We start from the raw sequence: 25,000 nt of genomic DNA, 5'->3' as shown, positions 1-25,000 counted from the left end.
TACATATATAACTATTTTTTTTCTCCATCATGGTAAGAGAACCCCAGGATTAAACGATCATGGCAGTATAAGAAGCGTAAGCCGGCGACGTATATGATGTAATGCCGCTGAGCATTGCTTATTTTGTCTTGCGCCCTTGAGCGCTGTAAAAACATAGTGGCCCAGTTTTCAGCATGCTGGATTAAAAAACTAGGGTGAAGACAACCGAGCATGAAGGCTGAACATCATATTTGAACTGCTATAATAATCAGTCTGATTATACACCGATCACACATAACATTATGACCAGTGAGAGGTGAAGTGAATAAGACTGATGATCTCCTCATCATGGCACCTGTTAGTGGGTGGGAGATATTAGGCAGAATGTCAATGTCAATTTCGTCCTCAAAGTTGATGTGTTAGAAGCAGGAAAAATGGACAAGCGTAAGGATTTGAGCGAATTGTGATGGCTAGACCACTGCATCAGAGCATCTCCAAAACTCTTGCAGCTCTTGTAAGGTGTTCCCGGTCTGCAGTGGTCAGTATCTATCAAAAGGAAGGAACAGTGGTGAACCGGTGACAGGGTCATGGGCGGTCAAGGCTCATTGATGCATGTGGGGAGTGAAGGCTGGCCCGCGTGATCCGATTCAACAGACGAGCTACTGTTGCTCAGATTGCTGAAGAAGTTAATGATAGAAAGGTGTCAGAATACACAGCGCAGGACGGGTCAGGGCTTTTTTTGGCAGCAACCAACACAATATTATGTAGGTGGTCATAATGTTATGCCTGATCTGTGTGATTATTTATGCATTTGCCTGGAAAAAAAAAAAAAAGAAGAAGAACTGTCCGATTTTATCCTACCATTTGTATCCCGTGTCTTTGAGTATTGAGTATTTGAGCTGTTTAATAAAAGAGAGAAAGATCTGGCTTTTCGAAAAACTGGATTTTTCTGCCCCTCGGTGTATGAGAGCAGCGCAAATCACACTTTAAGTCATGTTAAATCTCAGCATGAACTACTAGGTGAGCTGCTGAGCCCTGAAACCCTGACACGTAACCGTGTGTGTGTGTGAAGGTGGTGGTGGTGGTGGTGGGGGGGGGGGGGGTTACACTCGGAGTGGCATACCTTTCTACAGGCTGGAGGTCGTGTTTGGGTTGATGGCTTGTCTGAACTTGCCTCGTCCTGACCTAACAGGCTACGACGCGCTCGCGCAAAATAAAGCAGTCAACCTGAAATTCTACACGAATTTCTTTTACACAGAACCCCCTGGAGCGACGTTTCTGAGCTGACGAGGCTGTATCAAGCTCAAAGTAAACACCATAATATTATTGGAGATTAAACAAACGAGCCCTTTATACAGTTCCTGTCCATGTCAGGTTGTGTCATATTCGGGCTTGGGTCCAGTTTCGAAGCTGTGGAATGAATTACGTAATGCCACTATAATCTGACTTTCACAGAAATTTGGAAGCTTTTAATTCAGGTTTCTAATAATTCAGTAATAAGAGACGATTCAAAACGAGGGTTTGAGCAGGAACGTTTCAAATTCTTCAAACTGAGATTTTTCTAAAACCCTACAAGACTCAGAGCACTGAAATCCGCCCTTCTTCAAGCTTTCTTGAGGTCTGAACGTCAAAAATTTGAATCTGAAACGAATCGCAAAAAACAAAAAACGGCTGAAGCGGCCGTGTGTGTGTGTGTGTGTGTGTGACTACAGAATTATTACACAACTGAAATAGAAATTCAAGCCAATTTCAAATGAATAAAATTCGATTTCCAATTCAAATGCCGACTGTGAATATAAATAAATGGGGGGCAAAAAATCATTTCAGATTTTTACTGATTCACATTTCTTCGTTTTGTTTTCTCTTTTTCTCTTCTCATTTTGTTTTGTTTCTCTTTTTTTAGTTCTATTTTTTTCTATCTGTGCATTTATTCATTTTTTATCTGTCTATCTCTGTATTTATTTCTTTATTTTTATTTTATTTTAATTTCTTATCTATTTACCTATCTTTGTATTTATTTATTGAATTAATTCATTTCTTTTTATCTATCTGTCTATCTTTGCATTTATTCATTTGTTTTTTAATCTATCTACTGTATCTATCTATCTATTTATTTATTTTATTTTTTATCTATTTATCTATCTTTGTATTGAATTATTTATTTTTTTATTTTTTTATCTATCTATCTGTATATCTATCTATCTATCTTTGTATTTATTTATTTATTTATTTATTCATTTATTTATTTATTAATTTCTGCATTTATTATAAAGTCAGACTGTAGCGTCTCGTTCCTCATTTCCATAAACGACCAACACACTGAATAAACCCCTGCACGTGCACTTATGAGTTATGAAGTGTATGAAGCTGCACGATCCGAATTATTCTCAGGATTTCTAAAAAACCATCAGGACTATCGGTTTTATCTCAGGATAATCTTTGCATATTTCTTCTTTTTTTTGGTCTCGTGTTGCTTCTATACTGGAAATGTAAAGCAGCAGAAGAACTGAATCATCCTGACTGACCTCGGATTAACTTTCTGACCTGAGGTTCTTGTGTTGAATCAATGGATCGTTTTCTTTCATGTAGCTACCAAAATAATACACCTGAGAAGCTGCAAAATTAACGAACAGAACGATCCGTGAGCAAATTAGTGCATTGGGTTGTTGCGTTAAAGCCTATCGATGCACGTGCACGGTGCGGGTTTATTATGGCTCGTTTAAGCGCTCGTGCGTATTTGGTTCTAAATGATGCGGTGCAGAAATCCCCCCTTGCTTGACCATGCACGAGCTTTCCCAGTGTAAACACTGCTCGGATGACGGAGTCGCGTTGCTCGGAGATGTCGGTGTACCTTGTTTGCAGTCGCAGTAGCCCCAGTCCACGCGCCCGCGCGCGTTGCGGAAGAAGCACCAAGGCCGGATTCTACCGTCCGGATTCCTGCAGAAGTTGTGCTCGCCGAGTCCTTTGCCCGGGTAGCGCGCGGTCACGCCGCTCACCTCGCTCCAGTTCATGCACCGCGCTCCCGACTCCGTGACGTCCACCGAGCCGCGGTATGACGCGCCTCTGCCGCGGCTCTGCGTGCACTCGCTGAACGGGTTCAGGTGCGAGGACGTCGGCGAGACGCCGAGCAAGAGGAGGAGGAAGAAGAGCGGCAGGCACGCGGAGGAAGGGGAGCGCGCGCTCGCCTCCATCACCGGAGCGGCTTCAGCATTCTCCACGCGACTGGAACCCGGTGACGAAAGCGCGCGAGGGGGCTTTTACTGGGGGGAAGCCCATAAGCGTCGAGCGGCTCGCGCGCTTTGACACACTGTTAATGATAATGATGATGATGATACTGATGACTGACGTTGCCTCTGAGTCACGTGACTCTACCTAGCCTACACGTGCGCTAGCATCAATATAAGTTTTATAATAAAGCGGAATTCTCTAATTATTCTGTAATTGGTCAACACTCACGTCCAGCTACAGTCCACTTCTGCAGGGATAAAAATAGCAGCACTACGACTCGGGATCTTCACATCTTTATATTTGTAAGCTCCTCACTCGAAATAGACTTGAGAAATAAAGAAGTTTAAAAAATATAATAATTTTGTTGTTGTCTCAGCACGAATTACACAAAGCCTAGAAAAGTCCACTTGACTGCAATAAAACTGTGTTTACTGTGTTCCGGTCAGTTCTGTTGTGTTACTAAGGCTGTTCAGAGAGAGAGAGAGAGAGAGAGAGAGAGAGAGAGAGAGAGAGAGAGAGAGAGAGAGAGAGAGGATGTGTATGTATGTATATATTAGAGACTCGATTCTGGATCAATGCTGCCATCTGGTGTTCACTCCGCGCAATTACAGAGACCTCTACATGTGTTTCCAATAGTTTGATAGTCTGCTCCACTTGGTTCTGGAGAACTGTCCTGAATGTTACCCCAGAAGTTTCTCCCAGGACCATGGCTGAGAGCACATGATCTACTGAAGTGCAGTATCGCAGTGCGCTTTAAATAGATCTCTTCCTCTTCCTCCTCCTCCTCCTCCTCCTACTACTACTACTACTAATAATAATAAAACTGGTAGTGCTGATTCTGCACATTCTTCTTCTCCTCCTCCTCCTCCTACTACTACTATTACTACTACTTCCACTCCTCTTCCTCATACTCCTCCTCCTCCAACTACTTCTACTCTTCCTCTTAGTCCTCCTCCTACTACATCTGCTCCTCCTCTTCCACCTCCTCATACAACCCCTACTCTTCCTCCTCCTCCAACGACTATTACATCTATTCCTCTTCCACCTCCTCCTACTACTTCTACCCCTTCTCTTCCTCCTTCTCCTAAAACTATTACTCCTCCTCCCCTTCTTCCACCTCCTCCTACTGCTTCTACCCCTCCTCTTCCTCTTCCTCCTCCTCCACCTACTGCTTCTATCCCTCCTCTTCCTCTCCCTCCTCCTCCGACTACTGCTTCTACTCCTCCTCTTCCTCCTCCTCCTAAGACTATTACATCTACTTCTCCTCTTCCTCCTCCTCCTCCTACTACTTCTACTCCTCCTTTTCCACCTCCTCCTACTGCTTCTACTCCTGCTCTTCCTTCTCCTCTTAAGACTATTACATCTACTCCTCCTCTTCCTCCTCCGCCTACTACATCTACTCCTCCTCTTCCTCCTCCGCCTACTACATCTACTCCTCCTCTTCCTCCTCCACCTACTACATCTACTCCTCCTCTTCCTCCTTAAAATGTATGTGAATGTGTGAATGACATCATAACGTTTCATACGGATTGTCTTGTGGTCTTGTTAGCAACCATTGCTATTTTTTAATGTTTTATTATTATTATTATTATTATTATAGATAATTCCAGATAATTTGTAATCCAAGTAAGGAATTTAAAAAAAATCTTTATTATAAAATAAAACCAGGGAGAGCCAGAATATAGTTTAATAAGCTACAACAAAAAAATAACAGGATAAAACATTTTTTTAAATATTATTTTATATCTTTATTATTCCAAGTGAGAAAATAACTGCTTTGCATTTGTCCGAGATGAGTGACGTTTCTGCGCATGCGCGGTTTTGGTTCGGTTCAGCCGTAGGAGACGTTTACGCATGCGCAGTGCGAATCAGGCGCTGATCGGGTAACCACGGCAAAAAAGAAAGCGAAGAGTGACGTCACTCTAATCAAGATGGCGGCTCACTCCGATAACAGTAAGTAAAGTTGTATTCTGATTAGTTTATTAATAGATCGGTTGACATGCAGACATAATATCTGGTTAAATGCAAAAATGAAACAATGCTGATTGGTGTTTTGAGACGGAAAACATCAGTGTTGGTGCTATTAGTATTAGTATTATCTGGTTAGCTTGTTGCTAATGCTACTCGTAACAGCAACAATAGCCCCTCTGGACTGGACTGTGTTTCTAACTGCAATGTTGTGTGTATTTTAATCCAGGCACTGAAGTGACTCTGATCCTGGACCCAGAGAAAAGCACATATCTGGGTCATGCGCCTCTGTACCAGTCAGCTGATGACCCTAACACATACTACCTTGATGAAGCCCTGACTGTGAGGGTGAACCTGTATACTACTGGTGAGTCCAGATCTATATCAGGGTGTAAACATTCATTTTCTACACAAAATGCACTACAGTTAGGAATACATGTCCTGGAGACATGGAGTCCATGTCCAGAAATATATGGACTCGTGACCGTCATGCTGTAGCTTCACCGGAATTAAACCTCTTTCAGCATGACAATGCTACTGTACACAAAGCAAGGTATATAAAGACATGTTTGGACGTTAATGTTGAAGTGGATCTACTCCAGTGTCCTGCACCGAGCCCTGAACACCTTTTGGGATGAACTGGAACACCGACATCAGCGTCTGATCTCACTAATGCTCAGAAATGATGAATAATCCCCATAGCAATGCTCCAACCTTTGGTGGAAAACCTTCCCAGATGAAAAGATTCTTACAGCAGAATCAGGAAAAAGCACATGGTCAGGTTTCTACAGATTTTGACCGCATAGTGTGGACATGGGATGACTTTTGAGCTCGATTTTAATCATATACACTATATTGCCAAAAGTCTTCGCTCACCTGCCTTGACTCGCATATGAACTTAAGTGACATCCCATTCCTAATCCATAGGGTTCAATATGAGGTCGGTCCACCCTTTGCAGCTATAACAGCTTCAACTCTTCTGGGAAGGCTGTCCACAAGGTTTAGGAGTGTGTTTATGGGAATTTTTGACCATTCTTCCAGAAGCGCATTTGTGAGGTCACACACTGATGTTGGACGAGAAGGCCTGGCTCTCAGTCTCCACTCTAATTCATCCCAAAGGTGTTCTATCGGGTTGAGGTCAGGACTCTGTGCAGGCCAGTCATGTTCATCCACACCAGACTCTGTCATCCATGTCTTTATGGACCTTGCTTTGTGCACTGGTGCACAGTCATGTTGGAAGAGGAAGGGGCCAGCTCCAAACTGTTCCCACAAAGTTGGGAGCATGGAATTGTCCAAAATGTCTTGGTATGCTGAAGCATTCAGAGTTCCTTTCACTGGAACTAAGGGGTCAAGCCCAGCTCCTGAAAAACAACCCCACACCATAATCCCCCCTCCACCAAACTTTACACTTGGCACAATGCAGTCAGACAAGTAGCGTTCTCCTGGCAACCGCCAAACCCAGACTCGTCCATCAGATTGCCAGATGGAGAAGCGTGATTCGTCACTCCAGAGAACGCGTCTCCACTGCTCTAGAGTCCAGTGGTGGCGTGCTTTACACCACTGCATCCGACGCTTTGCATTGCACTTGGTGATGTATGGCTTGGATGCAGCTGCTCGGCCATGGAAACCCATTCCATGAAGCTCTCTGCGCACTGTTCTTGAGCTAATCTGAAGGCCACATGAAGTTTGGAGGTCTGTAGCGATTGACTCTGCAGAAAGTTGGCGACCTCTTCGCACTATGCGCCTCAGCATCCGCTGACCCCGCTCCGTCAGTTTACGTGGCCTACCACTTCGTGGCTGAGTTGCTGTCGTTCCCAAACACTTCCACGTTCTTATAATACAGCTGACAGTTGACTGTGGAATATTTAGGAGCGAGGAAATTTCACGACTGGATTTGTTGCACAGGTGGCATCCTATCACAGTTCCACACTGGAATTCACTGAGCTCCTGAGAGCGACCAATTCTTTCACAAATGTTTGTAAAAACAGTCTGCATGCCTAGGTGCTTGATTTTATACACCTGTGGCCATGGAAGTGATTGGAACACCTGATTCTGATTATTTGGATGGGTGAGCGAATACTTTTGGCAATATAGTGTATGTAAGCGTTTCTTTCCTACAGGGATTGCTTTGGAATGTAATGTTGTGCTTGTGCAGTGCTTTTTTCTTTAATGTGTATAATGTTGTCGATGCATCTCTTCTAGTAACCAAGCAAGAGGAAATGGTGTACATCCTGGATTCTGAACCCCTGCCCCAAAACGAAGCCTTCAGCAAAGAGCAGACCCTCTTTCTGATCGATCTGATGCGCCAGCAGTTGGAAGCCGACGGCGAGAGTCTCCTCCGGGCTTTAAAGGAGCTGAATCCCCGATTAAAGTCGGGTAAAAGTCGCAAGAAGCACATGTGGAGGGAGATGGCGACCAGACTCTCCAAACACTTTCAGCAGGTCTTCCATCCTGATCACGTGGCGAGGACGTGGTATGCTCTGGAGGACGAGTACAAAAAGGTGAAAGACGATAACAGGACAACTAAACCGGAAGCCGTGAGCTTTCAGTATTTTAACGAGATGGAAGAGCTGCTTGGTGGGCATCATGACGTCGAGTTTCCTGTTGTGGGCACGGTGAAAGGTGTAGAGGTGCGCAGGCCAAAGGCTTTGAATGTAGATGGTGGAAGAGACTCGCCCGCGATGGCGCACACGGAGGAGGCTACTCCGGCGGCGACTCCGACAGCTTCAGCGACGCTGACGAGACCTCCTCCGCTCAAACGCCAGAGAACCAACAAACACTACTTGGCTCTTCTGGACTTTTTAAAGGAATCCACAGCGGCTCGTCAGCGACGCCACGAGGAAACTCTGGCCCAGATGAAATCGGCTCAGGATGGCTTTGAGGCACTAATGAACAGATTCCTGGACAAACTTTGACCTTCTCTTAATATTTTCTTGCTCATATTTTATGTACATTATTTCTGACCGGACGATATATAAAAAGAATCTTTTATACTGATTTTAGTCGACTGAATTCCTGGCTCCATCTCTCAGATGTTTACAAGCTCGTATTTCTCTTCCGATTCCTGTTTCCTTCGGACAGGACGTTGTTGTTAAGTCTTCAGTTTTCTTCTCGCCAACTGCAAATGGTTGTGATCATAAGAAAATAAGCCCATAAACAAACCCGAAGGAACGAATGAAGCTAGCAGAACTATATTCAACACATTCATACAGTGTCTAGAAACCGTCTACACACCCCTGTGATAAACTGAAACCAAAATAATATTTTCATAAAGCAGTCTTTCTTATTGTTTTTATACCTTTTAATGTGATACAGCAACCAACAAAAAACGAGTGAAACACGAATGGAAATGTTTTTATAAAGAAAGTAAAATGTACACAAGCCTTAACTAACTATTTTTATTGAACTTTTTGGGTAAAAACCTCATGATTTATCTTTTTTTTTTAATGAATAAAATTTGTTATATTATGTCACTACTCGATCCCTACCTGCAACACGGTTTTGTTCTGCGCATGCGCGAAATAGCCGCCAGCAAAACGTTCGTAGTAGGATTGTGTTGTTCGCGCATGCGCAGAACAAAAAGAAACCCCGCTGAGTTTTCGCACATGCGCAGTACAAATCGTGTTTACGGATTGAGTGAGACTTTTTTTTTGTTTGTTTGAATTGTCTACGTGACATAAGAAAAATAAATAAATAAAAGCCGGGGTACAGGTATAGACAAAAAAACCCTTTGTAACAATAAACAAAACAAAAACAAACAAATAACTAAAAAGTAAACGTAAATAATTAAATAAAAATTCCACATTAACAAACAATACATATATGCTTGGTTTTAACAGCTTTTCTGTTACAGGAAATGGACAAAGAGTTTATTAGATATTTGTATTGACACTCCGACTTCAGTAGCGGGTTGCCTTGCGTCACATCAAGCGCCGACAAACCAGCGCCGACGATGACGTACAACACCTGCGACCGACGCGTGTTGGTTTTCAATGGGCTTGCTTTCGCGGTTTTCCCTTTAAACATAAGCCGTTTTATTGAGGAATAAACACACGAAATGGATAGTCGGCTGCAGGAAATCCGCGAGAGACAGAAGCTAAGACGACAGCTGCTTGCACAACAGGTAAAGATGTGAAAATATATGAAATGATCATGGCGGAGCAAGTGTTTCTCTTTTTGTCCAGCAGAGCTGAATGTTCTGTATGCTGGGTAAAGGAAAAGATTTAGGAGATTTTCCTCTTATCTGTGTCCAGCATCAATGTGGGATTGTGTTTATTTGGGAATCATCCTAATTATACACTCTGCACAACAACATGGAGGCGTTTGTTTATTGTTTACTGTGTTTACGCGCTGAAGTTGTGACGTAACAGTCCTAATAAGACATTTTTTTGAACTTTTCCCGTGAGTATAGACCATTTTTTTTCTGTCTTTGCACCAGACAATCTATATTTTGTCTTATTTTGTTTTTTTTAAAAGCATCCGATTTACTGATAATAGTCCACAACTTACAGTATGTCTGGTGTAGTAGAGAGTAAATCTGTCTTAAAATTTCCAGGAAATAAAGTTACTTACCAACTATCTCGGATTTCCTTCATATTTTCCGTGAGTCATTCCATGTAAATTGTGTGCAAAGTTTCAGGCTTGGGTCTGCCTTGATTTTCAAGATCTGCAGTAGAGGTTTTGAAAACAGGACCCGGTCCTTACAGTAAAATGAGCTCTGCAGGAAAAGTTCCCGAGCCGTTTGTTCTGGACACGTGAAATTCTTACAGTTTCTTGGGTACTGTAAGATGTCTTTGAGTTCTAAAATTGAAGGTCCACGGTTGCACACCTGCCAAATTATTGCCTGTTGAATATTGTTTAAGTAAAGTAGTCATTGAGGGCCATCTCTATCTTTAAACTGAAGCACATCTGGTGTCTAGATAGACAGACTGACAGGTAGATAGATAGATAGATAGATAGATAGATAGATAGATAGATAGATAGATAGATAGATCCCAATGGGAAATTTACAACCTCCAGCAGTATCCACAAGCACAGGTAATAAAAAAAAAAAAAAAAAAAAAAAAAATAGAAATATAACAAAAAATACTAAATATGGGTACAAAAAATATAACAAATCAACTATAATAAAATTAAATACAACAAAAAATACTAAATACTAGTTCTAGAATATTATATTTAATACTAGAATACTATATTTAATACTAGATTATTATATTTAATACTAGATTATTATATTTAATACTGGAATATTATATTTAATACTAGATTATTATATTTAATACTGGAATATTATATTTAATACTGAAATATTATATTTAATACTGGATTATTATCTTTAATACTGGATTATTATATTTAATACTAGAATATTATATTTAATACTTGAATATTATATTTAATACCGGATTATTATATGTAATACTAGATTATTATATTTAATACTAGATTATTATATTTAATACCAGAATATTATATTTAATACTAGATTATTATATTTAATACTAGATTATTATATTTAATACTGGAATATTATATTTAATACTAGATTATTATATTTTTAATACTAGAATATTATATTTAATACTGGAATATTATATTTAATACTAGATTATTATATTTAATACTGGAATATTATATTTAATACTAGATTATTATATTTTTAATACTAGAATATTATATTTAATACTGGAATATTATATTTAATACCGGATTATTATATTTAATACTAGATTATTATATTTAATACTGGAATATTATATTTAATACTAGAATATTATATTTAATACCAGATTATTATATTTAATACTAGATTATTATATTTTTAATACTGGAATATTATATTTAATACTAGATTATTATATTTAATACTAGATTATTATATTTAATACTGGAATATTATATTTAATACTAGATTATTATCTTTAATACTTGAATATTATCTTTAATACTAGATTATTATATTTTTAATACTAGAATATTATATTTAATACTGGAATATTATATTTAATACTAGATTATTATCTTTAATACTAGATTATTATATTTAATACTAGAATATTATATTTAATACTTAAATGACTACAGCAGCAGATATTGGAAAAAGCTACAGGATACAGGTGAAGAAAGGGCAAGACTTACACACAGCAAAAGGAACGAAGGTTATAGTATATTTTATTTTGTTTGCCTTGCAGCTGGGAGCAGAAAGTGCAGACACCATCGGCGCCGTCCTCAACAGCAAACAGGAGCAAAAAGAGATCGAGGAGACCCGAGAGACATGCAGGTAGACTTCTCGAGATCCTCTTCCAGATATGCGGTTGCTATAGAAACAATAAAGATGCCGTCGGAAGGCGCTGTCTTGATCTAATCTCGGATTCTTACAGATCGTCCTTTGACACCACGGCGTCTGGCTCCAAACGGAAATGCCTGAACGAGGGCGAGGACGCAGACGAGGACGTGGAGGAGCAGAGGGTGAGTCAGGACCAGGTGAAAGTGTGTGTGTGTGTGTGTGTGATGGAGAACATCATGTTGTGGTTGTGTCACAGGAGGACACTGAGCCTCAGCAACAGGAGGACAGCGGTCCGTTCGAAGAGATCTACAAGGACTCCAGCACGTTTCTGAAAGTGGGTACTTACTGTGTTTCTAGACGCATTAAATTCTAATGGATTGTTGTCTATTATAAGACGTCTTTAACTTGTAAAACTCAAGGTCCACAGTTGCATGTTTTTCTCTCTCTTTTTCTCCCAAGCAGCTCTAATTCTTGTCTTTTATTTAACTGATTAGGGGACACAGAGTCTGAACCCTCATAACGATTACTGCCAGCATTTTGTGGACACGGGCCACCGACCGCAGAACTTCATCAGAGACGTGGGTGAGTGTCTTGTAGAAAATACTAAAAAAGCAAGAGAGAGGAATATAAGATTAGAAAGCATCGACGGATGTTACCTTCGATTGGTTCAACCGGTTGACCGTCAGACCCACGCTTCAACGCCGAAGCCTACTCCACCCACTTCTCCAACTCCCTCCTTTCAGAGGACATTCAAAGGCTCCGCCCCAAATCTCCGCCCCCAAAGCTTGAAGTTTGAAGGGTGCAGGGGGGCTCCACGAGGGGGTCGAGGCGGAGTGGCAAATGCAGCCTTGACAGGATGTGACAGATTTTTTTTTCCCGTGTTACAGGTTTGGCTGACCGATTCGAGGAGTATCCCAAACTCCGAGAACTCATCCGGCTCAAAGACGAGCTCATCTCCACCACAAACACACCACCCATGTGAGCACAGGGAGCTGTTTATTAAATAATTTCCATCACCATTTAACATAAACTCGTTTTCCGAGACAATATTGCGTGTGTGTGTTCGGACGTCGTCAGGTACCTGCAGGCCGATCTGGAGAACTTTGACCTCCGGGACCTGAAGTGTAAATTTGACGTGATCCTGCTGGAGCCCCCGTTAGAAGAGTATTACAGAGAGTCCGGCATCATCGCCAGTGAACGCTTCTGGACCTGGGATGACGTGAGTGATGTCCGAGCTGCAGTCAACACCTTCTGACGATAGAGTCGAGCACAGCGTTCTTACCTGTCTGTTCTGTCCCAGATCATGAAGCTGGAGATCGACGAGATCTCGGCGCTGCGTTCTTTCGTGTTCCTCTGGTGTGGCTCAGGAGAAGGGCTTGACCTCGGCAGGATGGTGAGTAGCGACATGCACAATTATCTGGGTTTTTTTTATATTAGTCTTCCAGTATAGATTAATCAGCCTGTTTGCTCCACAGTGTTTGAGGAAATGGGGGTTCAGGAGATGCGAGGATATCTGCTGGATCAAGACCAACAAGAACAACCCGGGAAAGACCAAAACGCTGGACCCCAAAGCAGTATTTCAGAGGACGAAGGTGAGGACGGTCTCAGCTACTTCATGTGTGTGGGGTTGGGTAGTGAAATTATTCAGTGGTCAGCATATTGTTTCTGCTCACCACGGCTGTAAAGAGTGTTTATTAGAGTTTCTTCCAGCTCAGAGTAGCCTGTGTGTGTGTCTGTGTTTCAGGAGCACTGCCTCATGGGTATTAAGGGCACGGTGAGGCGCAGCACAGACGGCGACTTCATCCACGCCAATGTGGACATCGACCTGATCATCACGGAGGAGCCAGAGATGGGCAACATTGAGAAGCCTGTGGAGATTTTCCACATCATTGAGCACTTCTGCCTCGGACTCAGACGCCTCCATCTGTTCGGCCGAGACAGTACCATCAGGCCAGGTCGCTGTCTCTCTCTCTCTCTCTCTCTCTCTCTCTAAAACACATACAGAGTTTTCTCTGTCCAAACTCTTGCCTCATGTTTGATGAATTTCATATGTGTGATTTCCAGGCTGGTTAACAGTCGGACCCACGCTGACCAACAGCAACTTCAACGCCGAAGCATACTCCTCCCACTTCTCCAACTCCCACCTTTCTGGCTGCACGGAGGACATTGAAAGGCTCCGCCCCAAATCTCCGCCCCCAAAGCCCGAGGGATGCAGAGGGGCTCCACGAGGGGGTCGAGGCGGCGTGGCAGGCGGACGTGGCGAGCGCGGCCGTGACAGGAACAGACCCAACTTTCGTGGAGAGAGGGGCGGGTTCAGGGGGCGTGGCGCACCTCATCGCGGCTTTCCTCCGAGATAAATACACTTTTTTTTTCTTTTTATAAAACTGATGATCGCTGATATATTTTTTTTAAATTGATGGATATATTATTGTTATTCAGCTGCCAAAATATTTGCCTTTTGTTTTGGATCCATACGGTAATTATGACACAGTGTATTTTTTATATTCGCACATGTCGGGTTTTAAGAGGTAAAATACGGACCTTGATCAGATCTCAGCTGTTCGATTGCTTCTGTTTGGATCGAATTTTCGTGAAATTTTTTTTAAACTGATTTTATAATTGTTCTTTTTAATTCTTTTTCTTCCCTTAAAAAAAAAACGTCATGAATGCATCGCTATTAGTGTCGGGTCTGGAGAGAAATATTAAAGCCTCTGCGATCAGACATCATGTGCATCATGCGCCGTCTGTTTCTCTCTAAATAAAATCTACTTTTAAAAGTGTTTATTTTTATTATGAACTGAAATTTTCTTGCTGGAAATCAGTTAATGTGCCTGGAAGGGCACTGACTTTGGTATTCTTTGTGATGATAAATATAACCTTTCACATGTGGAGAAGGTTACAGTAAATTTCTTACCCGGCTCGGGGTAATAGACCAACCAAGCATGCTGGGTCAACGTCCAAACCCAACCTGCTGAGGTAAAATGTGTGGAAAATGTGGTTATTTTTGACCTGCTAATTCTTAGAGCTAAGGTTATTGCTGTTAATTGACCATTTAGATCGTGCATTAAGAATAATTTAGACTGCATAAAGTTGGGTGTTCTTCCCGAAACATTAGAGTACTACCATGAAAATTGGTAAAAAACATAGGTTCTACGAGTGATATGCCTCATCCCATATAACCTACATACATTTACACTGACAAACTGTAGTCTCATGGAGAAATAATCCAGTTAAAGACATATGGAAACACACTCGTTTTTGAGAGCTTAAATAGCTACTCTTTACACCCACGGTGAGCAGAAAAGCATCACAAAACATGTCGAAGCTTGAACTGAGTAGGCTGACCGCCGGTCCATTTCTGTCAACCAAGGACTGGAATCTGGGGTTATCAATGTCCATCAAACTGGACAGATAAGACTGGAGAGACCTCATCTGATGAAACTAATAATCGAGTAGACCTAATGTTAGAGTTATTTTATTAAATCGTCTAGGTGTGTGGATTAGGTTTAAAGGTAAAATTTGTAGGAACAGGGGCTGGTGAACAGTGTTAAACATGGAGGAAAGCTTGTGATGGATCTAGCACCCAGCAGCACGTACGGGAATGACTCTGAACAATCGGCTCGGCTCACCGAAAAGAGCCGACTCTTTCGTATCTCATAAGTTGCCTGTCTGTCGCTTATGCTGTTCAGTAAACATTAACACAATAACGTTACACTTTGCACTACGTGCATCAGTATAAATGTATTTAATGAATATAGATATGTGACATCTATACAAATGGGTCAAGTAAAATCCTGTTCAGACATGCGAGTCGGCTCACTCAAAAGATCCGGTTCGAAGAGTCGACTCCTTCGCTAATGATAAATGGCTGGTAGCTACCTGGCTAACTGTTAGCGCAGGATGGGCTATTGGTGCATGTTAATTCAGCGTTTCGGCTAGAGCATGACATGAGCAGTAAGATGAAAAAGGGTCCCGTTATTCAGGAGGGTTTATTCGTTAATATTCTCGCCTGGTTTGCTTCATCGTGCTGACTTCGATAGCTGGCAGACTAACTAATGTCGGCTAACTAGCTAGCTAGCAACCGCGGTGGGTGTTCGTGTGCACGCAAAGGTAAAGGTGTTTTGCTTCAGAGCTAGCGTTTTGTATAAATAAGTAGAAACATACGGGCATTCTAGCTAGGCTAGTTGAGGAGGACAGTGAGGTTAGCTACCTAGCTAGCTAACTAGCCTGTCTTGTAGCATAGGTTGCTAGGTAACCTGGCTTCCGTTAGACGTATGTTAGCCAGCGTGCTAGTTACCTCATTAATTTTTCACTCAGTGCATGGTGCTGAACAAGGGAACTAAATAATGCTTGGAAATTTATAGTTTCAATTAATAATGTTATTTTTATGGTTGCTAATTTAGAGTCTGAATCCTTTGACTTCACACAGATTACATAGACATGAAGAAGCTAAAAGCTAAAGTGGGTGTTAATGGCCACATGACTGATTATTTTCCACGCCTCTTAAGTCTTTTATGCTTTTGTGATATTATAGTCTGATACCAGAAGCTGTTATATTATATTATTATGTTATATATGGTTGCGTTTTCCTTAATTCCAGTGAAATCTGGAATACCAGTGTCTTCATTCAGAGGAAGCTGCCCGAAAATGACGCAGAATCTGTTTCTCTTCCTCAGGACTCCATCATGGACTTCCCAGGACACTTTGAGCAGATCTTCCAGCAGCTGAACTACCAGCGTGTCCACGGTCAGCTGTGTGACTGCGTGATAGTTGTGGGCAGTCGGCATTTCAAAGCACACCGTGCCGTCCTGGCCGCCTGCAGCACGCACTTCCGTGCCCTGTTCAGCGTCTCCGAGGGCGACGGGAGCGTGAGCGTGATACGTCTGGATTCGGAGGTGGTGACGTCCGAGGCGTTCTCGGTGCTCGTGGACATGATGTACACGTCCACGTTGACGCTGGGAGAGAGCAACGTTATGGACGTGTTATTGGCCGCGTCCCATTTGCATCTGAATACGGTAGTGAAGGCTTGTAAGCATTATCTGAACACGCGGACTTTGCCCAAGTCGCCTCTTAGCGAGCGTGGGGGTCAGCGTGTCGAGCAGCAGCAGATGAATAATAGCTCTAACTCACACCTCCAGCGCTCGTTCCTCCTGCAGCAGCTCGGGTTAAGCGTAGTTAGCTCCGCCCTCAACGAAGAAGCTGAGGAGGAAGCGTGCGCAGCCAGTCGAGGGGCAGGAAGTGGACTGTTAGACCAGCGGGACTCTTTCACCCCACAGCGGCGCTTGCAGAAGCGCAGACAGAATTTTTCCCTGATTCGCTCAGAGGCAGAGAACCCACGACAAAGACCACGCCTCCCTTCACAAAGCCAGGGGATTGTGGACGATTGTGCGGAGGGAGGAGTCAGAGGGGAGGAGCTTCTGTCCCCGGACTCGCACGGCAAAACCATGGATGAGGATTCCAAACTGGACGTCGTGGTGATTGCGGCGGACGACAGGGAAGAGTACAGAAGGGCAGCGGTGCAAGAGGACATGCAGATGCCCAGCCAATCGGACGGCGGCCAAGGGAGCAGGGCGGAGCCTGTGCTGCTGCCGCGCAAGGAGGAATATCCAGGGGGTGACGGGGTTCAAGTGAAAGGTGGTGGTGAGGAAGAGGCAGTGCGTATGAAGGTGGTGGTGAAGAGCGAGCCAATCAGCTCGCCTGAACCCGCTGACGAGACCAGTGATGTCACGTCGCAGGCTGAGGGCAGTGACCAGGTAAGTGTTTAGTGGAACATCACAGTGTTTATCCACAGCTGAAGCACATGTTTACTGCATCTGAGTCTTAACTGAATTATTATCATGCAGAGAAAGGATTCAGAGACTAAAGCACATTTACAGGAGAAGTCCAGTTCTAAATCCCTGTGTATAGAGGGAGTGGTTTCTCATTTGAGATCCGAGGAGGAAGCCGGTCTCATGACTCGCTGACTCGCACTGAACCAGTGACTTCTGTACATTTTGTCAAGTCTCATGACACAGCTTCACCTAACTTGAGACTTGGGTAATAGTCTCAGCTTACCAAAGTGTCTGAAAACTTTTGAATGGAAATCCTAACCGCTCTGTATTTCCCCAGTTAGACTTTACGGTCCTGTTTGGAGTCAAAACTTGAGATGCAGAGACATCTTAGAAAAAATGAAGACTTCAGGATTCAAGGTAGACCTCTCTTAGGGATTTAGCCAAGCCCAGGGCTAGTTAAAGAAAGCCTTCCTGGGTTCGATTGTGCTGTTTTGGAGACATTGGAATATGACCTCTTGTTAAGTTTTGTGCAAAAGGACACAAATCTCAGCATTGTCTGATCACACAGCCGATCTATGTTGGTGGCGAGGAAACTTTCACTTTCTGTTCTGCTCTGCGGAAAGAGCGAAAGTACTGTTCTCCGTTCTGTGAAGGAGCATCACGGCTGCTCTCAGACTACAAACACGTCTCTCTTCGACTAGTAGCTAATGCCCAACATTCACCGAGCGAGGAAACCTAGAACGTAGATCTCAGGACGTAACCTAAAAACCATAAAAGCTACACAATTTAGGTCAACTATGCTTGGTCTCTAAAACTAAGTCCAACTATATTTTTTTTAACCCCTAGTGAAAACCGTCACACTCTGGACACAACCCTCCTTAGATCAAATACGACAAGGTTTTTGTTTCTTACAGCACAAGGAGGTTTTTTTGGCTTTAGTCCCCAGCATCCCTGCAAACACACTGACCCTCTTCTTCAAGCTTTGGTCTTCAAGGTACGCAGATCCTCACACACACTCAGACACCGACAGTGCAGAAGTATGGTATCTCTCAAGAGCGAAAAAGGAAGTGCGAAGAGGCATGCACTTCCTTAGAGACCTGTCTTAAGACGTGCTTCAGATACACACACTGGTTAGGTAAAAATGTTTTGCTCACTGTGTATAAATGAAACGCGCGCTAACCAAAGGGATGAAGCTCGAGTGCCTTTTGTACACAGAAGTATCAGACATCGTGTTATATGACAGGATACAGAAGCCATGCATGTCACCTACATAAAGCGTGTGTGTGTGTTTGCTTTTGAGGGTTTTGCACAATGTGATCAGCTGTGAATATACACCGTGGATGGATATACCGTCAGATCAAGAGGACTGGTGTCCATATTATACACTATATTGCCAGAAGTTTGCATTCAGGTGTTGTGTTTCAGGGGTTGGGCTCGGCCCCTTAGTTCCAGTAAAAGGAACTCTTAATGCTTCAGCTTCATACCAAGACATTTTGGACAATTTCATGGTCCCAACTTTGTGGGAACAGATTGGGGATGACCCCTTCCTGTTCCAACATGACTGTACACCAGTGACCAAAGCAAGGTCCATAAAGACATTTGGTGTTTCGAAGTCCTGACCTAAACCCCATAGAACACCTTTGTGGTGAATTAGAGTGGAGACTGTGAGCCAGACCTTCTCGTGCAATATCAGTGTCTGACCTCACGAATGCGCTTCTAGAGGAATTCCCATAAACACACTCCTAAACCTTGTGGAAAGCCTGAAGAGAAGATTTAAAGCTGTTATAGCTGCAAAGAGCGGGACAACTCCGTATTACATTCATGTGCATGTAACGGTAGACGTTCCAGTTTTGGCCTGACTCCGCTCTAATTCATCCCAAAGGTGTTCTATCAGGTCGAGGTCAGGACTCTGTGCAGGCCAGTCAAGTTCCTCCACACCAAACTCACTCATCCACTGGAACTCAGGGGCCGAGCACAAACCCTGGAAAACAACACCTGAATTCAGTGATTTGGATGGGTGTCCCAAAACTTTTGGCAATATAGTATAGGTCTAATGATTTTGTGTTTTCAGGTTTGGGTTGTGTGTTTGGTGTTTTGTGTGTGACCGCTGTTCTACCTGATCAGGTGGAGGCCGTTGGAGAGAAGCTGGAACTGAGTCCCGAAGGCAGCGAGCACAGCTTCAGCGACCCTCAGCCCAGCTCCGACATCCTGATCTCAGAAATCAAGGGACCGGTCATAGAAGGAGAGAGACTGGGTGATACAGGCGGAGGTGTAGACAGCCGGAGAGAAAGGGGAGGAGGTCTCCTGAGCACCATGAGCTTCGACCGCGTCTCTGTCCCAAACACTACGACCGGAGAGTGCACACTGGACCACGAACCCCCTCGCTTCCTGTTCGGCTCCGAATCCTCTTCTACTATGCACCTCCCGCCGTCTCAGAACCTCCTCTCGGGGGAGGCGCAGGATTTTTCCAGCATGCGAGCCGACTCGCTCCTGCTTCAGCCCATGCTGGATGGGATCGCGTCGTCTTCGGAGCAGCTGGCGATGGAATTTCAGAGGAACATTTGCAGGGGCGGAGCTTATAGATTTCCTCCCTATCGACGCATTGCACCAAAAAGCGCACCGGGAGGCGCTTCGATGCAGGACGTTGCTTCCTCTTCCTCCTCCTCATCGTCAATGCTTGTAAACGGCGCTAATTACGACGGTCCCAGCCAACGAGGAAGCAACTCGAACTCGAATCCTCTCCCGCAGTTGACCCGCGCCTCAGCCGACGTGCTCTCCAAGTGTAAGAAGGCGCTCTCGGAGCATAACGTCCTGGTGGTGGAAGGAGCGCGCAAGTACGCCTGTAAAATCTGCTGTAAGACCTTCCTGACGTTAACAGACTGCAAGAAGCACATCCGGGTCCACACGGGCGAGAAGCCTTACGCCTGCCTGAAGTGTGGCAAGCGCTTCAGCCAATCCAGTCACCTGTACAAACACTCGAAAACAACCTGCCTCCGGTGGCAGAACACCACCATGTCCACCGGACTGCTTTAGATCATACACACACGTGAGGCGGCGTCGGACACACACGGACCGAGCATTAACTAACTCCTCCTCAAGAGACAGAAGTGTATCCGCCAAATTAGATATTGTAAAATGTTTCACAAGTGATGCAGTGTGATTTTACATGTGTATGTGTTTTGTGAAGAACTGGCAACCTCGCACTCAGAGGTCCTAACTGGATAGACGTGCGACCTACTGTGACCATTGCAGTTAGAGCTGAATGAAGGGCCATAACGCAGTTTAATGTGGTCAAACTCATTTCATTCCACTATAACCTCGAACCCGTGCACCTACATTTACCATACTCGCATTACCGCCAGTGATTTAAAAGGTTTTATTGTTTTATTTATTAAGCTAATGTTACAGCACAAGTTAGTTCCTGTTATTACTTTGATCTCAACAAGTTAACACCCCCTCAATTCCTACCTCACTTCCTTCCCCCATCCCTCTCTTCTGCCCTCTTTTCCTTCCTTTCTTCTTTCCTCACTCCTTTCTCCTCTCCCCTCCCTTTTCCCTCCCTCACTTCCGTCTCCCCTGTTCTTCCTATCATCACCTCGCTTTTCCTCTTCACATCCCTCCTTCTTTTCTCATTCCCTTTCTCCACCCCTCTCTTCATATAATCTCTCCTTTCCTTCCTCAGTTCCTTCCTCTTTTCACTTTCCCATTTTCTCCCTTCCTTCCTCATTCCTTCCTCTCTCCCTTCCTCACTTCCTTTTTCCCTGTCCTTCCTTTCATTACCTCTTTTTTTTTATTTCACTTCCTCCCTCATTTCCCTCCTCTATCATTTCATGCCTCCATCTCTCCTTCTTGCACTTTGTACCTAGATTTCTAATTTTCTCCCTTCCTCCCTCACTCCTTTTTCTGTCCTCTTTTTCTTTCATCACCTCTCTTTTTTTCTTTACTTCCTTCCTTCCTTCCTTCCTCATTTCCTTCCTCTTTCCCTCTGTTCATATTGTCTCTCCTTTTCTTTCTCATTTCCTCCCTGCTTTCCCTTCTCAATGAATTCCTTCCTCCATCCCTCTCTCTTGCCCTCTTTTCCTTGCTCTCATTGTATCCCTTCCTTCCTCACTCCTTCCTCTCTCCCTTTTCCCTGTTCTTCCTATCACCACCTCCTTTTTTTTTTCCTCTGCACATCCTTCCTTCTTTCCTTCCTTCCTTTCTCATTTCCTTCCTCCATCCCTCTTTCTTGCCCTTTTTTCCTTCCTTTCACGTATTCTCTTTTCCTTCCTCTCTCCCTTTTTCCCTCCCTCGTGTCCTTCTTCCCTGTTCTTCCTTCTTATTTCTTCTTCACTTCCTTCCTTCTTTCCTTTCTTATCTCCTTCCTCCATTTCTCTGTTCATATCATCTCTCCTTTTCTTCCTCACTTGCTCCGTCCTTTCCCTTCTCTATCAATTCCTTCCTCCATCCCTCTCTCTTGCCCTCTTTTCCTACCTTTCACATTTCCTCACTCCTTTCTGTTTCCCTTTCCCCCCACTCTCACTTCCTTCTTTCTTTCCTTCCCCCCTCCACCCCTCTGTTCTTTCCTCTTTTATATCCTTTCTCTCTCATTTCCCTCTTTTTCTTCGACTCTCCCTCCTTTCCTTCCTCATTTTTATTTCCTTTCAGTTGTTGATGAATTATCTTATAAAAACCCGCTTCAAATACAGTATGGTTTCTATAGCAACGACGTGAATTATACAGCCTCACCTTGACCGTTTGGATGGAAGTGACCCTTTGACCCAAAAACTGCAGTACTCCAAGCTCTTCCCTTCCTGCCCTCTTGTTGTTTGTTCTCCCGTAGTTGTGAACTGTGTAGTGGTCTCTCTCTCTCTGGACAGATGTTTCTGAACTTCTAACACACCGGCCCTCCAGAGAGCCGTGTGTACCATAATCCTTTCTGCTTCCCAGCTGTTAGCATCTGTGCAGTGACCATCTCTTCATCTCCAAAGGGCTACACAAATGTGAAGCGTGCCTGAAGGTCAGACTCCAATATTCCTCCTCACCTCACCCTTCGCATCCTTCATGGCTCTAAGGTCATTTCTCCAAAAGTGACCCCAAAAGATAAGATTTAAATGTTTGTCATGTTGAAGAAAGATTTTTTTTAAACCTGTTCCTGTGATGGTGTGTAATAGAGAAATGTTCATGTCTTATATCATGTTAATAATAATAATAATAATAATAATAGTGAGAGAAGAGAGCCTTCATGATGTCACTTCCTCCTAGTGGTCCACTGGATGAGGGGTTTTTCTTCATGCCAGGTTTGGAAGAATCTGAGGAATGCGAGGAATCTCGTGGCCAGAGTAACCGCTGTTAGGAGAGAAGGAGTGAAGGAGAGAAGGAGAGAAGGAGTGAAGAGGACAGATGGGTTTAGTCTTTGTGCTCTTACTGTTACGGAGGTTTCACTGAAGAAACCGGTACAAGATGTAAAACCCCTCTGTACACACCATCAGCTCCTCCAGCCTTCTCTCACCCCTTCTCTCTTTCTCTTCACGTCCCTCACATTCCTTCTCTCTCTCCGTTTCATTTCTCGTCTTTCTTGTTTCATTTTAGTTTTTTCATTTCTATCTTTATTTCCACTATTTTTATCTTTCCATTGCTTAGATTATCTATCTATCTATCTATCTATCTATCTATCTATCTATCTATCTATCTATCTATCTATCTATCTATCTATCTACTCAGCTCTAAAAGAATTGTCTATCTAGCTATCTATCTATCTTTTTTTCTCTCTTTTGTTTCTTTCTATTTCTCTCATTTGTTTTTCATTTCTTGAATTTTTTTTATTTTTATTTTTCTGTTTTATTTTCCTCCTTTTATTCCTTATATATATATTGTTTGTGTGTGTGTGTATCTGTGACCCTAGGGACAGTGGTAGAGTTCACACTCTTCATACTGTCAGTTACACACACACACACACACACACACACACGAGAGATCACAGGAATGTGTTTACAGCCTCACACACACTCACAGTATTGAACATGTTCAGGTTTCACAGTACAGATCATCAGTTTATTCATTTCTCAACAGTTCTAATGAGCAGGTTCTCAATCAGGTTCTAGAGCTGAAGCTCCTTGGGCATGGGTTCTCCTCTGAGTCCTGCGAGCAGGTTGTTGGCGGCGAGAGCAGACATGGCGTTACGGGTAGTGTAGGAGGCACTGGCGATGTGTGGTAGGATCACTAAACACACACACACAGGAAGATTATGATCACACACACACTGCGCATGAAACAGTGGAAGCAGTGAAACATGTGATGTGTTCTTGTTCAGTCACTTGCTAATGGAATATTACACACACACACACACACACACACACAGAGGAGCTCACCACAGTTTTTCAGTGTGTAGAGCGGGTGGTTAGTGGGTAAGGGTTCTGGCGTGGTGACGTCCAGTCCAGCTCCAGCAATCTGACCTGAAGATAACGCTTCATAAAGGTCCTCCTGGTTCACCACACCTCCTCTGTTCAACACACACACACACAGCCTCATTTACTGTTCACTTTTACTGAAGTTGTATGTAAATGAGAGAGAGAATCAGAGATAGAGAGAGGGGTAGAAAGAAAGAGAGATAGTTACAGACGAAGAGAGATTTAGAGAAAGAGGTAAAGTGAGGGAGAGAAAATGAAAGCAAGAGAGAGATAAACAGAGAGAAAGAGAAAATGGAAGTGAGAGAGATAGAAAGAGAGCGTTAGAGAGGGAGAGAAAATGAAAGAGAGAGTTGGAGAGAGACATAGAAAGAGAGAGTTAGAGAGGAATAGAGAGAGAATATTTTGGTTTTTAGACCCGACTGAACTGATAAATCAGCCGTTTCATCTGATTTGCATTTAGCGACACCCACAAACGCCCATAAAAGGCAAACCTGTCATCCAGCTGAAAACAACATGACGACTAAAACTTATAAGAATGCTCTGTTCCTTTTTCACCTCTAGATCATGCAGTACACAGTGGTACCTCGGTCCTAGATCACCCCTGTGTACGAACTTTCGCTATTCGATTCGAATATTCGAGTCAGTTTGACCTCGGTGTACGAAAACATGTTCGACTCGACCGCCAGGAACGCCGGTTCTTGTTTCATACAGGAATGCAACGAATATCGAATAACGAATTTTCGTTTAAGGGTGGCTCCGCCCCCAATGAAGGTATAATAGTAAAAAATAAATAAAATTTATAAAGGTTTGACTAACAGGGTAGGATGGTAAACTTATTGCAGCATTCCACTGTACTGCATAGATGTGTATAACATTTCAGTACTGAACAAGCCAAATACGAGTCTTCCTGATCACACACACACACACACACACACATACACACACACACACTGATTCTCTCTCTGTGAGGCCGTGGTTTGCGGATTGAAGAACGCACTGAAAGACGGGGAGGAGCCGAAGTCTGCTGCCGTTTTCATATGAAATTTAAAGGGGACTGAGGAGATCACGAATTTGTGTAGAGTTTAAGAAGAATCGCAGAAATTTTAGGGGGGGCTGAGTAGAAATGTTGTGAGATCAGCCATCAAGTTGAAACAGATTAATTTGTCTTACATTATTTCCTACGGGAAAAAATAATTCGGTTTTCCACCAGACTTTTGGTACCATTAAGGTACCACTGTATGTCAGTGCTTGGTTAGTGTGAGTGCGCTTGATGATGATGTCATCAGCTGGCGCCTCAAACGTGAGTGCTTGTGTACCTGCTGGTGTTGATGAAAATGGCCGTCTCCTTCATCTTGCTGAAAAGCTTCTTATTACAG

General features: G+C 43.3%; 5 protein-coding genes across 5 annotated transcripts in view; 3 read left to right on the top strand and 2 right to left on the bottom strand.

Annotated features, from left to right (window-relative positions):
- The window catches only part of prss12 (serine protease 12), a 41,589-nt gene extending 37,924 nt beyond the window's left edge, over positions 1–3,665 (bottom strand). Inside the window, exons 1-2 of the mRNA XM_058384735.1 lie at positions 3,436–3,665; positions 2,831–3,286 (exon numbers count right to left, since the gene is read on the bottom strand). Of these exons, the coding sequence (XP_058240718.1) occupies positions 2,831–3,170 (340 nt within the window). The 5' untranslated portion in view covers positions 3,171–3,286; positions 3,436–3,665. The remainder of the gene's footprint in view (positions 1–2,830; positions 3,287–3,435) is intronic.
- A 1,351-nt stretch (positions 3,666–5,016) lies between these two features.
- On the top strand, positions 5,017–8,973 carry LOC131349229 (uncharacterized). Its single transcript, XM_058384751.1, has 3 exons — positions 5,017–5,160; positions 5,405–5,542; positions 7,378–8,973. The coding sequence occupies exons 1-3, from the start codon at positions 5,139–5,141 to the stop codon at positions 8,088–8,090; spliced, it is 873 nt and encodes a 290-aa protein (XP_058240734.1). The 5' UTR covers positions 5,017–5,138; the 3' UTR covers positions 8,091–8,973.
- A 136-nt stretch (positions 8,974–9,109) lies between these two features.
- On the top strand, positions 9,110–14,244 carry mettl14 (methyltransferase 14, N6-adenosine-methyltransferase subunit). Its single transcript, XM_058384740.1, has 11 exons — positions 9,110–9,298; positions 11,370–11,458; positions 11,559–11,646; positions 11,721–11,798; positions 11,959–12,046; positions 12,352–12,442; positions 12,542–12,683; positions 12,765–12,857; positions 12,940–13,056; positions 13,209–13,419; positions 13,529–14,244. The coding sequence occupies exons 1-11, from the start codon at positions 9,233–9,235 to the stop codon at positions 13,819–13,821; spliced, it is 1,356 nt and encodes a 451-aa protein (XP_058240723.1). The 5' UTR covers positions 9,110–9,232; the 3' UTR covers positions 13,822–14,244.
- Positions 14,245–14,395: 151 nt separating this feature from the next.
- Positions 14,396–25,000, top strand: part of LOC131349220 (zinc finger and BTB domain-containing protein 5) — a 14,643-nt gene continuing 4,038 nt past the window's right edge. The window contains exons 1-3 of the mRNA XM_058384736.1: positions 14,396–15,574; positions 16,141–17,217; positions 19,360–25,000. The exon at positions 19,360–25,000 is cut by the window's right edge and continues 4,038 nt beyond it. Of these exons, the coding sequence (XP_058240719.1) occupies positions 16,150–17,217; positions 19,360–20,268 (1,977 nt within the window). The 5' untranslated portion in view covers positions 14,396–15,574; positions 16,141–16,149 and the 3' untranslated portion in view covers positions 20,269–25,000. The remainder of the gene's footprint in view (positions 15,575–16,140; positions 17,218–19,359) is intronic.
- grhprb (glyoxylate reductase/hydroxypyruvate reductase b) overlaps positions 23,247–25,000 on the bottom strand; it is an 8,178-nt gene continuing 6,424 nt past the window's right edge. The window contains exons 7-9 of the mRNA XM_058384745.1: positions 24,941–25,000; positions 23,586–23,716; positions 23,247–23,436 (exon numbers count right to left, since the gene is read on the bottom strand). The exon at positions 24,941–25,000 is cut by the window's right edge and continues 76 nt beyond it. Of these exons, the coding sequence (XP_058240728.1) occupies positions 23,315–23,436; positions 23,586–23,716; positions 24,941–25,000 (313 nt within the window). The 3' untranslated portion in view covers positions 23,247–23,314. The remainder of the gene's footprint in view (positions 23,437–23,585; positions 23,717–24,940) is intronic.

The sequence above is a fragment of the Hemibagrus wyckioides genome, linkage group LG29 (assembly GCF_019097595.1).
Source record: "Hemibagrus wyckioides isolate EC202008001 linkage group LG29, SWU_Hwy_1.0, whole genome shotgun sequence".
Lineage (NCBI taxonomy): Eukaryota > Metazoa > Chordata > Actinopteri > Siluriformes > Bagridae > Hemibagrus > Hemibagrus wyckioides.
This window is presented reverse-complemented; position numbering and strand designations above follow the sequence as displayed.

Coding starts and splice junctions, on each gene's coding strand:
- mettl14 (XM_058384740.1), top strand. CDS start 9,233: ATGGATAGTCGGCTGCAGGAAATCCGCGAGAGACAGAAGCTAAGACGA. Junction 11,799..11,958: donor ACTCCAGCACGTTTCTGAAA/GTGGGTACTTAC, acceptor TTAACTGATTAG/GGGACACAGAGTCTGAACCC. Junction 12,858..12,939: donor GGCTTGACCTCGGCAGGATG/GTGAGTAGCGAC, acceptor TTTGCTCCACAG/TGTTTGAGGAAATGGGGGTT.
- LOC131349229 (XM_058384751.1), top strand. CDS start 5,139: ATGGCGGCTCACTCCGATAACA. Junction 5,161..5,404: donor GGCGGCTCACTCCGATAACA/GTAAGTAAAGTT, acceptor ATTTTAATCCAG/GCACTGAAGTGACTCTGATC. Junction 5,543..7,377: donor GGTGAACCTGTATACTACTG/GTGAGTCCAGAT, acceptor CATCTCTTCTAG/TAACCAAGCAAGAGGAAATG.